Genomic DNA, 14,172 nt, shown 5'->3' on the forward strand with positions numbered 1-14,172 from the left:
TTTCAGAAAATTAATAATGGAATGGTGAGATGAGTGCGAAATGTGGATTAACAGCACGCGAACACTTATATTTAATCATTTCGTACGCATTGTACTGGTGCTTCTTCTGTCTCACGAGGTCGTCACAAAGTCTAATAGAAAATTTGAGGAGGTTTGTTGGCAGCAACAATAAAAAATAATTAAATATATTTAAATAATCTATTTTAATTTGGAGTTTTTAAAATAAATTTTTACAGATCTCTGTCAAGCATCCGATCCATTTGGTCATTCCATTGCCAGACGATGATGATTTTAGTGATGGAAAAAATCCATTTTTGTTCTCATCTCACAAAGTAAAACCGCTCGCTGATTTGGCTCTGGAGAGAGTTTATCGAGAAGGGTGAATTTTTAAAGATATTTCAAATGGTTGTTTTAATTAAATTAAATTAAATTTTGAATTTAAAAAATTAAAAAATTAACAAAAATTGAACGAATCTTATAAATTTTCCTAAAAATACCATTCCATGCGAGTAAATTCCATAAAAATATATGAAGAAAACGGGAAAATTTTTCAAAAATACAGTTTCTTCATTACAGTCTCCTTAAAAAAATTTTTAAAAAAGCAAACGAAAAATCTGGCAATTTTGTGAAAATGACCTATCACGCCATGCTGTTCCAACGTTTTTTGTTAGAAGTTAGTTTAAAAATATAGAAAATTACTTGATTTTTCACAAGAAAAAAACGGAAATTTTTGTGTATTTTTTCAGATGTTTCAATTAAAGTAAATTTCATTTTCAGATAAATAAACTGCTTTTCTATATTTTGACACTAATTTTGTTCATTTAAAAAAAATTGTGAACAGTGAACATTTTTTGATTTTTTTTGTCTTAAAAACCAAAAAATCAATTTTTCGTCAAAATTTCGCTGCCAAAAATTTTCAATTTTGTAAAAACTAACAATATTTTCAAATTTTCCAGAATCCTACCCAACAACTCTGTAAATCTAATTTATCGAGACTCAAAACTATCGGATGCTATTGGTCCAAACGTGGCAGTTGAGCAACTTCTTCGAAAACAAATTGATTGTATAATTGGTTATGCGTATGGATATGCACTTGCACCAGTTGCCAGAATGTCTCCATATTGGAAAAATGGAATTCCGATAATCACACCAATTGGCTTGACAATGAGTTTAGATGATAAACGAGAATATCAGTTAATGACAAGAATTAATAGTCCGTATAAAGTGAGTTTATTGGAAAATTGTTCGAAAATGGATCTCAATTTTTGTGCTGGCACCAAAAAAAAGTAAAATTTGCGGAAAACCAAAAAAAATGCTTGAATTTATCCAAAATCCCGAAAGGTCCCGAAATACCAATAAAACCAAAAAAATAAATTTTTCGTCGAAATACCAAAAAAAAACCAGGAAAGACCAAAAAGGTTCAAAAAAAAAAGTTTTTAAAAAAGCGAAAATTTTCTAAAATCCAAAATTTCGTCCGCTTTTCCTTTTCGCAGCACCTGGAATACAATTTTTATTAAATTAACAGCGTTTTGGATAATTATATTTATTTTTTTCGTTAATCTCGCCAGGAACATTTTAGGTCGATAGAAATCAAATTTCAGTAGTTTTTTAACAAAAAAATGTGCCTAAATCAATGAATTAGCCTAATAATTATGACGAAAATATACAAAAAATAGTGATAAAAGAATAAAACTGTATTCCAGCTTCTGCAAAAGAAAAAAAAAACGTTAACAAAATTTTAAGTTTAATTTTTTAATACGAAATGAAAAGTTTTTTGGAATTTTTTTAAAGAACGCTAATTAAGAAATCTTGTGGTTTTTTTTTAAATTTCACACAATACTCTCGCTTCTTAAAGACGCACAGATTTATTCATATGGGTCTCGGGACGTAAAAAAGTTTATGGTACTTTTTACTTTTCGGTTTCTTCCTCGCTCATCTTCCTTGTATTTTTCTATTTCGATTTTAACGAATTTTCTCCATTTTTTTTCAATTTTGTGTTACATAATTATTAATTTAAAGTATTAGAAACAAAAATGAGAGGAAAATATTTTTTTTAAGCCGACGTTGACTTGTATACTTTCAAAATTTACTTAGAACAATATTTATCAGAATAATTTTTTTAAAAAACGACAAAATTCGCTGAAAAACGATTTTTTTAAAACATTTTCTGGTTGTTTTTTGGTCTAAAAATAACCAAAAAAAACCAAAAAAAACCAACTTTTTTCGCAATTTCTCAGTTTCCAGGTAGTCTCCAGCGCTGTATCAACACTATTCAACACATATAAATGGAAACGCCACATTTTTATGTTTCACCACGCAAAAGCGCCGTCTGTGGCCGTTGGAGAATGCTTCCTTCTGATGGCAAGTCTACAGCATCCACTTCGAAAGGTTTGTCGAGAAATGTTCTAAAGTGTGTAAAAATTGCTGTAAAAAAAATTCTTTAAAAAATTAGAAAGCGCCGAATTATTTTATAGTTTCCCTGAAATCAATGATCTAGTTAAATTTGAGCTAGAAATCGTTAACTTAAAATTAATTTAATTTTTTGCAGAAAAGTGCTTGAAAAGGAACAAACATTAAAAAAATATATATATAAAACGAAGAAATACCGGAAAAAATGGCCGAAAAACGGAAAAATTCAATTCAAAAATTAAAAGCAGTTTTTAAATTTTTTTTTTTTTTGCAAAAATGGAAAAATCATTAACAATATTGAAAATAATCTATTGATTTTTGTTGGCTGTTGCAAAAAAAAATTTCGACAAAAAAAAAACAAAAATCGAATTTATTGAAAAAAATCAACTTTTGATTTTAAACGAAAAAAAAAACGGAAAAGTTTCATAAAATATTAAAACTTGAACGAACCGCAGGATTTTTGTTCATTTTAAATTTTTTTGCTGAATCGGTGTTGTAATTTATTTTTTTGGTTCTTTGGTTTCAAAAAACCAACAAAAAAAAACATTTTTTTTCAAAAAAGACAAAAACATCTATTTTCCAAAAAAAACTGTTTTTTCCAAGCAATCTATTTTTCGAAAAAAAAATCCAAAAATCAAAAAAGCAACAGCCATCTGATGCTGGAATACCAATCTAAATCCGTTTTTTTTCAGGTCATGGAAATGCAACACAACTTCTTCACGTTCAACGAAGATCACGGAGCGAATATATCAAAAGCGGAACGGCACAATCAATTTCGGAACTATTTGCGAGCGAGCAGTAATATGGCGAATGGTTAGTTGGCTTTTTTTTGTGGTTTTTCTGAGAAAAAAAAGGGTTTAAAAAAATGAAAAGAAAGCTTCAAGGATATGTTTGTATGTTACTGAAAGTTCGCTGAAAATATTTGAGTAAATCTGTTGGGATTTCAAGTTTCCACACCAAACTTCATTGTGAATGGAATTTTTCGATTTCTAGAGCTCAATCTAGCTCGGAATTTATTGCAAAGAAATCTCACGCCAATTCCGCCTTGAAAACTTTAAAAAAATTTCAAATTCGGAGAAAAATGGAATGGAAGGGGTATTTTTGAATGTTTCTGAAAGTTTTTTGCCAATAATCGTGTGGGAACCTGTTGGGAGCTCGAGCTTCTGGGTGAAATCGATGAATTGTTTAATACGGAATTTGTTGCAAAGAACATCCTTAATTCCCTCCACATAAACGCTTGGAAGAGCTATTTTCGAGCTTTGGCACCGAAAAAATTGCAAATTCTGTTCATTTTCTGCTTCCATTTTGTGCGTAAAGGGCATCACCACAAAGAGAAAATGGTCAATAATTCAAGATGGGCGTTGATGATGATGAAGAAAGAAACGAAGAAGAAGAAGAAGAAGCTCGAGATGGAGAAGCCTTCTCTTCTTTCCTTAATGGACATGCAATATTGAGTGCAAATATACTGCAAATGGGTCAAGAAAAATGACGAAGAAAACCAGAAACCCCACTGTAAATTAAGTAGAGGAGCAGAGAGTAGAAAGAAAAGAGTTTTCTCTATGCATCTCTGCGTCTCCATCTTCAATTCACATATTCCTGCCATTTGGTAGATGAAGAAAAGATGAAATATTGGTTAATTTGCAATTTTTCTTCTTTTTTTTTAGTTCGACTTTGGAATTGTTCTCTCTATTTTTCCCCCAACAGAAACCAACTAGTTTTTTATATCTCCCCTCCGATGGTTTAACGGAAAATCGAAAATTAAATAGTCTCCTCTCACTACCGATTGGCTGCCCCGTCGGTAAACTTTTTTCTTTTTTCCCCACCTTCTTTCAATTGACTTTTTGTTACTCGCCCCAGACATTTTTTGGTTTTTGTACTTTTTTTCCCGAAAAATATTTGAATTTTTCTCACGTTTTTCGAAGCCATTTCCTTTTTGGATTTTTGTAATTTTCCACCCACACAAATTATATTTTTTGTTGCAAAATCGTCTAGACGATTTTCGGAATTTCTCTCTGGAAACGGAAATATATTTGAATAATCCGAATTTTATGGAAATTTTTTCGCGAAATTTCGGGCGAATTTTTCTGCAACCCCGTCCTATTCAATCAAAATTTGTCTTCATTGTCTCCCTTCCATAACTACTACTACTTAATCAAAATTTCATTGAGAAATTGTTTTCCCATTCGATTTTCCCACACTTTCCATCCATCGATATTTACGAGAAAAACAGGCGTTGGAGCAGGTGAAAAGTCTCCTGTTTTCTGTTATTCACTTTTCCCTCCCGCGAAAATTATTGAATTTCCTCACATTTTTTCGGGAGATAAAAGCATAGGTGTTCAGTAAGTAAGTGTGTTCAGTAAAAATTGGCTTTTTTTTCTAAAGCTTTTCGGTACGAGCCTTATCTCCAACGAGCGCCTCGGGACTTTTGAATTGAATTGCTAGGGTTTTTCGGTATTCAGGATTCTTCAACAATACTCTTCTCATGCTGGAATCAAAATTTTCGGCAAATCGGTAAATTGTCAAAATTGAAATTTCCGGCAAATTGCCAAAATTAAAATTTCCGGCAAATCGGCAAATTGCCAGAATTGAAATTCCCGTCAAATCGGCAAATTGCCAAAATTGAAGTTTCCGGCAAATTGCCAGAATTGAAATTTCCGGCAAATCGGCAAATTGCCAGAATTGAAATTTCAGGCAAATCGGTAAATTGCAAAAAATTGAAGTTTCCGGCAAATTGCCAAAATTAAAATTTCCGGCAAATCGGTAAATTGCCAAAATTGAAATTTCCGTCCGATAGATCGGTAAATTGTCAAAATTGAAATTTCCGGCAAATCGGCGATTTGCCGAAAATGAATATTTCCGGCAATTTACCGATTTGCCGAATTTGTCGACGAAAAAAATTGCCGAACGGCAATTACATTTTGAGTCAGTACATGCAAAAACCCAGAAACGTAGGCATCCTTAGACTAAACAAGAAAATTATTGATCTGAAGGTCAAAATCTTCTTTTTTCGGTCACCCGAAATCGCGGAAAGGAACGTTGCACGATTTGTTCAAACATTTTCAATTTCAGTCGATCACAAAGTACAAATCAATCCTTTGTCATACTTCTTCTTCTCTCTCCAGCCATTCTGTCTGTTCTGCAACACCTTGCAGTCTAGTCTCTATCATCATCATCGAACGATGAACAACACTATCAATAAACTGACACAAACTCCCAGCCTCCTTCCAATGTGTGTCAGCAGTCAGCAGCAGCAGCAACCGCATTTTTTTCAATTTTTGTGTTCAAGGTTATTCAACTTACTTCTTGCCACCTACACCTTCTTCATCTTCTCTTTTTTTCTCATTTTTCTTTGTTTTATTTCTTTGTAGTTATCATGGTTTTCATGGGTTTAGTGGTTCAGTGGAGAAGTGACAGAAATGAAGAAGTTGAAGAAATGTGAGTAAAGGAGGAGCTTCTGTGTGCCACTCTTTCTCTCTCAATGTGAAGATGGAAAAACATTATTTGTAGCGGAAAAACTCATTGGCTTGTTCGTTTCCGTCGTTCGTTCGTTCGTTCGTTGTCGTCGTCGTCGTCTCAAACACACATACACACCGGGAGGCATCATCTAGTCAGAAATGAAAATAGAAATAAGGCAGTCAGTGTGGCGCTATGTTGTGCTCCATGCCTCTTCCCCTTTCTATTTTCCTCCTCCACGTCTCCCTTCCTCCTTCATCTGTCGATCGGTGTCCGTGCTCAGCTTCTAGTTTTTGAGTGAGTGAGAGAGTGAGGCGTTTTGAATATATAACTATATATCTATATAGTTTGAAGAAGCCATTAAACGTTTTTTTAGTTAATGAATTCAGCTCCTTTTATCATAGCAAATCGAGATTAGAATAGCACACATGACTAACAATGATTCATAGTTCTGTTGCAAAATGTTGGATGAAGCCGGATTTGTTTTCTGGAAGTTGTTTCATTTCCTAGCACAACTAAAAAATTTTCAAGAACATTTCTTTTCTTTCAATTGAAATTGTCTCTTTTAAAAAAGTTGAGAATTCAAACAACAATGAACAATTGAATTTAACAAAAATTGGAATCGAAGTAAACCATTTTGTACAGTTTGCCATTCCCTAAAAATTTCTAGGCGTGCCAAGACCTCCAAAGTTTTGCAGATTTTCAAACCAAAAATACAATAACCGGTCTTGAAGCGATTCAATTTCTTAAGTACAAAACAGTGCGTGTAGGGAACATCAAATGCAAATTTCGCAGCAACTACAGTATTCCTTAAAGGTGCACACTTCTTTTTGAGTTCACGAAAATCTGTCGTTTCGAGACCGTATTTTATAGCAAAACTTGCAAAATTTGGCATCTAAATAATTGTAAGAACATCCTCATTCCGAAAAATACTTTCCCAAAACAAATATTCCGTGAATTGGTTAGTTGAACTTTACCTACAACGTTAACAATATACTACGAGTTTCGGAAAACATTGTGTGTGTTTTTTTTCTTCAAAAAAAAGTTTTTGATCTTTCCCACCTCATAGGAAATGAACAAGCTCGTTTTATGGGCCTAAAACGGAAACGAGAAGATTTTCAATCAGTTTCTTTGCTACACATCGTCATGCAAAACTTCATGCATACTCGAAGCACACACACACACAAACACACACGATTTCCTTGGCCGTCCATCTCTGATTTAATTTTGTGTCAAAAGTCACGCCCAACACACACACACACATGGCCCTGTTGCTCAACACACTGCTACCAGTTTTCATCCTTTTTCTTCGTTTTTCACTGAATAGAACTCATTTTTGTCAGTGGTCTTACTCTCACTTTGAGTTTGAACCGCACCACTTCGTCGCCACTCACTATTGTGTTGAAACTACTTTTTGTTGCAAAAAAAAAACGACTTTTTTTCTGGCACTTTTTTCTTCCTTCTGCAACACATTGATGAAATTGTGCAAAATTCGATTGAATTGCTCTCTCCGCAGCATTTTGTAGTGTTATCACTAGATATAAAACAGCTGTAAAAAATTATATGAAAATTTTTCGAAAGGTTTCCGAGGAAAAAAAACGCTGTTTAATGTGCGTTGATTGGAGTGTGACGGAAGCATTCCATTTAATGAGATTTTGTTCTCTAATTTGAATTAAATGCACTCTGACTTTATTGAAAGTGCAGAAGAACAAACTATCACCCAAAAATTAAAATTAAACTTTTTTTTCAAAATGTGTCATTTAAAAAACATAGTTTGGTCTTGAAATTTAATATCATTCCCTAGAACTACAAAATATACTCAAAATGGGCTACACGCGTCAGGTTGTCCCATAACGGTATGATCTACAGAAAATGCGGGAGGGAATTTTTTGATCATATGAAATCTGTTGAAGACGCTGTGTCTCAATTTCCGCATTTATTGTAGATCACACCGTTATAGGACAGCCTGACACCACGTGATAACTCTGAAACATTTTAAAATTTCAGTAAAAAATTTTGAAATTTTCTCCAGTTACAAACCCCTACAATTTTCAAATAAAAAATATTTGAAACTTGATTAGAATATAAAAATACTAGTTTTATAAAACCTTTTTGGTTGGACTCCATCTTTAACCACTGCACCCTCTCAAACCACGTCATGTATTGCAGCTATATTGCACAAAATCTAGGAGAAATTGAATTAAAATTAGTGTTCAAAGGTCGTTCTCCGCTTCATCTATATTTGATCCCTTGAGAAATTTATCTCAACTTATCCCCTTTGCAGCAAATGAAATAAATTGTTTCTCCATTTCCAAATTATTCAATCATATCCTACTGAATGTAGTTTAGTCGAAAATAATCGATGATATTGAAAACGACATTGATTATAATTTTTTGCCCTCTCATCGCTTGCAAATTGTTAAAAACCTGCAGTCATTTTTCTATTTTCTTTTTATCTTCTTCTTCATCATCATCTAATGCGATTTGTTGTCTTACTGTGTGTGAGTGTATGTGACCCCCCGTTCTCCGTTATCACATGATTTTGCAAAAAAAAATTGAAATTCCTTGATTCTTTGCATTTGTGCTCTATCTCTCACTGCCAACCCTATAGGCGTTGGCGGTGTCTCGCGTCAACAATACCTTGAGAAAAGTAGAAAAATATATAGATAGATATCCAAACGAACTTTTTTTTTCGATTGGAAGATGACAATTCTAGAAAGAGGACAAAGAGCAACAAAAGATGGTGCTTCACTTTACACTTTTTTTTGGTGTTTGTACCTTCATAATTTTTGAATTTATTTCAAAACCTCACACTATTCAGATTTTTTCGTATTATTCATAAAACAAACGTTAGATGAGCTAAAATCAGTGACTACAGAAATATTATTTCATAGTTTGTTAAGGAGCTACACAAGGCTGAAACTCTTCATCTGAAAATTTCTGATGTACTGTTGTTGTTGTAATATTAATTTTGAAAAATAATCCAAAAAAAAATTTCAACAGCAGTACGTCAGAAATTGTCAGACGATGAGTTTTAGCCCTGTGAAGCTACTTAGCAGATTCTTGTGCCCACTGATTTCAATTGAGTTAACTCCCATCTAAAGTTACCCCTAGAAAACGCTTAAAATTTCCAAAACACTAGGCAAGTACAAAATAGCCGAAAGTGTCCCAAAACCACAAAAGTTCCATATTTAACCCGTCACGTACACATACTCACACACACACACAAGGGACACCGGGCACTCTTGGGCGCCTCTGTTGCAGAAAAATGAGAAGGTTCAGGAGGAGATTGGCGAAAGTGGAAAGAGAGAGAGAAAGAGATTTAGAAAGATCGACAAAGCGTGTGCCTCCTTCTCCTCTGTCTCACCTCTCCGTTATCGTTCCACGGCTGCTCCCTTCTCACACCTCGTCTTCTCCTCTCGATTTTCCTTTCTTTTTTCTCCTTTTTTCTTTCGGTCTCTTCTCATTCTTTTTTCCCCGCCATTCCAACATATTTTGTTTCTGTCTGTACCTCCCAAACGTGTGAGAGTGTACGTATGCGCGTGAGAGTGTGGTAGAGGACTGGGGGAAAAGTTGTGCGTGTTTTCATCTTCTATTGCTGCTGCTGCTGATGCTGGCCTAGCTGGTGCAACAGCAGCGGTGCCCCAACCTTCCGTTTAGTTTTTCCTTCTCCTTCTCCTCCTCCTCCTCCTCTTCTTTTCCTCTCCTCATTCCCTACCACCCCTATCCCTTATACCACTTGTGATCGGAATGATCATGTTTCTTTATCTTCTTTTTCTTCGTCTTCTCCGTCTTCTCCATCTGAATTTTTGCGTCTTGCAAAAAATGTTGTCCCGATCCCTTTTTTCTGCTGCTTCTTGCAAAAACTAATCCGTTTCTAGTCGGATATCTGTTTCTTTGACTTCCTGAAGCCTAAGAATAGCCAACAACCGTTGATGCTTTCATCTTAGATTGGGAGTGAGCCAAAGTGTTTCCATATTCTTTAGCTCACGTTTCTTCTCGATTAATTTTTTTCTATTGGAAATTTTGACCAAAGAAATTTATTTATGGAAAATTTTCGTTCTTGGTTGAAATTTTATTCATAATTCTTTCAAAAAGTTCAATTCATACATAGGCGTCAATTTTGTATCTTTTGAATCTTGAGTTTTCAAGAAATTAGCGATTCGATTTTTGATTGATTTCTGAACGTATTTATAACACGATCGGAAATTCTAGCTTTTTGATCTAAAAGCGCGGCAATTGCCGATCTCTACAAAATGAGCCAGTGTGGCATGCTCTCCCAATTTTTTTCGCTTTATTTCAATTGGAGTAATTGAAAAGTGCCCAAATACCTTCAAAAAATTGTCGATAATTTTTCACTTTTAGACATTCGTTTCAACTCAACTAAAAACCTTTTTTTTAGATTAATAAAATGTTTACCTGTATTCTATCACTAAATTTAAATTAAAAAAATATTGGGATAACATGTCACACTGGCTCCTTCTGTAGAATTGCAGGTCGATAATTGCTGCGCACCCCTGATCTAAATACAGTCTAGTTCTTCGGTCGTTTCCTTCATTCCGCTAGAAATAGTATTTTCAATCTCTCTCCCTCTCTCTCTCTCTCTTTTCGAATCGCAATCTCACTTTTAATCAAATTACAGTATTGTACCCGTGAATGTACCTATGAGGCTATGCTCAGATGGCTAACTCTACTTTCATGTATTCTCCTGACCGCGCTGCACGGAAATATCGTCGAAGACGTCGGCGCCGCACAACAGGCTAGCTATCCACCCCCACCACCACCGTTCCCGTTCAATGTGATTGTTATTCTGCCGAAGCGGGAGTCGACGTACGACAATTTTGGAATGACTCTACAAAAGGCGATGCCAGTTATCGATATTGCCGTGCAAGAAGTTATCAAAGCGAAGAAGCTTCCTCCCGGATGGATCAATTTGACATATTGGGATTCTCGTCTTTATGAGGATATTCTTCTAGCTGAACGACATGCGACTGTTGGAGTTATTCAAGCATACTGTGAACATCGACTCGACGCAATTCTTGGATTTGCTGACAACTATGGATTAGCTACAGTAACCAAGGTGACGGCGGGACTGAATGGTGGTATCCCAATATTAACGACTTCTGGAATGCCATCCTTGTTAAATTCAAAGAAAGAATATCCATTTTTGACTAGAATGCAAGGAAGTTACCGTCTTTTGGCTGATTCCATGTATCAACTAATTGCCTATCATGATGAGGATTCGGTGTCCAAGTCGAATTCGTCTCTCAACTACCTCAATTTAATATTTTTCTATCACGATAAACGTCGTGCAGTCAATCGGGTAATTGCACAAGATGAAAGTCAGGAGACAGGTGCAACGTCGTCACATTGTTACTTCTCGCTGTACGCCATTAAACGTTATTTCACTGAAAAAAGTAAGACGTTCAAGAGGGAATGGGCGCTGAACACTCCGCAATTTCCGTTCGACGAGGACTTGGTCATCGAGAGGGAAACGTTTAAACAGTGGCTGCGAGAAATTTCGTTACAGTCGAATGGTGAGTTTTTCTTGTAAATTTAGAATGTCTTATGAGAGTGATGTCACAAGACATGTGAATGTGGTAGAAAGAATGTTTAGATTGAAAAATCAAATGTTCGTGGGAAGGAAATCGAGGGAAAAATGGAGAATCGAGCTGCAAATTGATTTGAAAAATCGGATGTTTTTAGAATGTAGAAAAATTGGACTTTGACTTGACCGTGATTTGGATTATGCCAGTAAAAAACTCCCACGTGCTTTTCTTACAGCAAAAATATCTACGAAAAATACGAAAAACTTGAAATTTTACTCAAAAATGCCAAAAAAACTTTTAAGTTATAGGTACATTTTCAGAAATAATCTTAATAACATTAATTTTTTAAATATTAATTTGAAAAATGTAAAACTTTTGCAATAATTATATACAGAAAAATATTAATCATAGTTCGAAAAAATAGTACGTTTTTCCTCAAATCTTTTAAAGCATCGCTACTCGGCCTTTTGTCTAAATACACTTTTCTGAATATTTTATAAAAATAAAAGTTTTGATACATTTTCAAATTAACGAACATTTTGAAACATAAAGTGTATACATTTAAATTCTTAAAAAACTCAAATACAATAATTTAAATTATCTTTTTTGGTCAACATTAATATGTAGAACTATCATCTGAACTGTATTGTGATAGAAAGTTTAGACAAAATCCTTTTGAATAGTAGATCAAGTTCAAACTAAATTCAAATGTTCATTGTATAAAATGTTGTTCACTTTCCCTAGACACTGAACTTTTCTTCGGAATTTACTTGTTGTAATATCCTAATTTGAAATAGAACAGGTGAAACCACTGACTCACTTACTAGAGCATAGATCCGTTGAGTGGATTCCGTGAGAAGTTAACTCACTCTGAGCCATCTTCACTTGCTGACGTCATCTGAAAACGCGAGCAAGAAAAAAAGAGAACTTCGCGGAAGGGTTCATCCATCAAAATAAAAGACGAAAAAAAATGTCGCCGTTATCGACGTCGTAATCTTTCTATAAGTTGCAACAAAATAGTCAGTAGACGTCGTTTTGAAATCAGAAATGGCGAAGAAAGAATATTTGTTTCGGTTTTCTCTTTCCCTGGACGGCAGTGAATCCTCCTAATTGATTATAAAGAATTCAGGCGTTGTTGGCCTCGAGTATACGCTTGTGTGTATGTATTTGTGTTGACACAGAAAAGAAGAGAGTGAGAGCCGACTTAATGAAACAAGTTCTTCGTCCCGTCCGATCCGATAAAAAATAATTCGAATCATGACGCTGCAAAAGGGTACAAGTTGGAAAAACCGGATTACCTAACCCCCCATGGGTGTATACAGTATTCCCCCTTCCACCCCTCGTTCTCACTTCCGATGTTCACTGTTTGTTTGGAACATTGAAATTCTATACGAATGCTGCTTCCGAATCTGTTGAATCTGGAGAAGAATTTGGAAGATTTAGACGTCCATCTCTCGCCACTTAACAGGATTTCTAAACACACACACATGACGTCCGTTTTTTTTTTCAACACACACTCAATTTTTTTCTGCCCAGTGCAATGCAGAATGTCGCTGCTCTTGTTCTGATGTGCTGCTGCCCCGGGAGTAACCATAGGCTGATTTTTTTGCAGAAGAAGAAGAAGAAGAAGCAAGGAATCTATTGACGAAAGAGGCGTCGGAAGTGTCTCGTCAATTGCAATGCTATTTTATACGGATGGAGCCCCCACGAAGGAGGCAAGCGATCAAAAATGTCTAAAGGACACAATCACTGAAAGTGGTGACGGGAAAGCAGAAATAAATAAAAATATTTTATATTCGAAATGGGGGAGGAGGAATTCTACACTTTTACACCTGAGACCGATGGTGATCAGAAGCGAAACGTGCTAGAATTAATGTATTTTCGCGGAAATCGAAATCGAAATTGCAAACAGAAATTCGATCCTGGAACTTTGACGAACCAAAACTAGAGTTTTTTTTTCAAAACTTGCGAATTTGATCAAAAGAATAACTGAAACTTCAAACAAAGACCAGCAGAAAAAAAATCAAAAGAAGTTGGCAATTCTCATATATCTGAACTATTAAGAATGCACATATATGCTCGGAAAAAAGAGTAGAAACCGGATATATGAATGGCTGACCGACCGACCGACGACGACTTTGCCAAAACTTTTCGGCACTATTTTTCGGAAGAGAAACAACTCTCAAGTTTGCGCATATTTCCTCCTCTTCAACTGCCTATGTGCACATGATTCGAATCTATGTGCCCCCCCCCCCCCCTTGCCATCGTTTCTTCTATTCGTGGTCCCGACGTCCCTAACAAGGCAAATAGTGCGAGAAAACGGGGTCTCTCTCCCTTCCTCCATCTCTCTCTCTCTCTCTCTCTCTCTCTCTCTCTCTCTCTCTCTCTCTCTCTCTCTCTCTCTCTCTCTCTCTCTCTCTCTCTCTCTCTCTCTCTCTCTCTCTCTCTCTCTCTCTCTCTCTCTCTCTCTCTCTTTCAGTATTCCCTCCCTTTTTGCGATCCCGTCTGTGAGTGAAGTGGGCGGAGTCGAGTTGTTCGTTTTTTTGCTACCCTTCTCGCGCCCCGCAGCATCGTGTTGCGTCGCCGTTGTCGCAGTCCTTCTTCGCCGCCGTCACACTTCTGTGTCTCGTCTTCTTCATCCGTCTCTATTCGACTCTGGTCTCGGCACAGAAGAAACGACGACGACGACGACACGGCACAAATCAACGAAAAAGTTATCTACAAAAGTCGACGCTGAGTACTTCTCAAATTATTGAAAAGT

The 14,172-nt window shown here is 35.6% G+C and overlaps 1 protein-coding gene and 2 non-coding genes across 4 annotated transcripts in view; 1 reads left to right on the forward strand and 2 right to left on the reverse strand.

Moving 5' to 3' along the window:
• Positions 1–14,172, forward strand: part of gcy-28 (Receptor-type guanylate cyclase gcy-28) — a gene marked incomplete at both ends in the record, with an annotated part of 27,743 nt that continues 13,571 nt past the window's right edge. The window contains 5 exons of one of the 2 annotated variants that reach the window (NM_001262699.2): positions 1–151; positions 237–379; positions 957–1,224; positions 2,245–2,388; positions 3,102–3,222. In NM_001262699.2, the coding sequence (NP_001249628.1) occupies positions 41–151; positions 237–379; positions 957–1,224; positions 2,245–2,388; positions 3,102–3,222 (787 nt within the window). Of the gene's footprint in view, positions 152–236; positions 380–956; positions 1,225–2,244; positions 2,389–3,101; positions 3,223–10,502; positions 11,400–14,172 lie in introns of those variants that run through there. The other variant, NM_001026429.3, reaches the window with a different exon arrangement.
• Positions 13,484–13,563, reverse strand: T01A4.8. Its single transcript, NR_101550.1, has one exon. It is a non-coding gene; the product is annotated as an Unclassified non-coding RNA T01A4.8 (non-coding RNA).
• On the reverse strand, positions 13,701–13,861 carry T01A4.5. Its single transcript, NR_050073.1, has one exon. It is a non-coding gene; the product is annotated as an Unclassified non-coding RNA T01A4.5 (non-coding RNA).

The sequence above is a fragment of the Caenorhabditis elegans genome, chromosome I (assembly GCF_000002985.6).
Source record: "Caenorhabditis elegans chromosome I".
NCBI classification, from domain to species: Eukaryota; Metazoa; Nematoda; class Chromadorea; order Rhabditida; family Rhabditidae; genus Caenorhabditis; species Caenorhabditis elegans.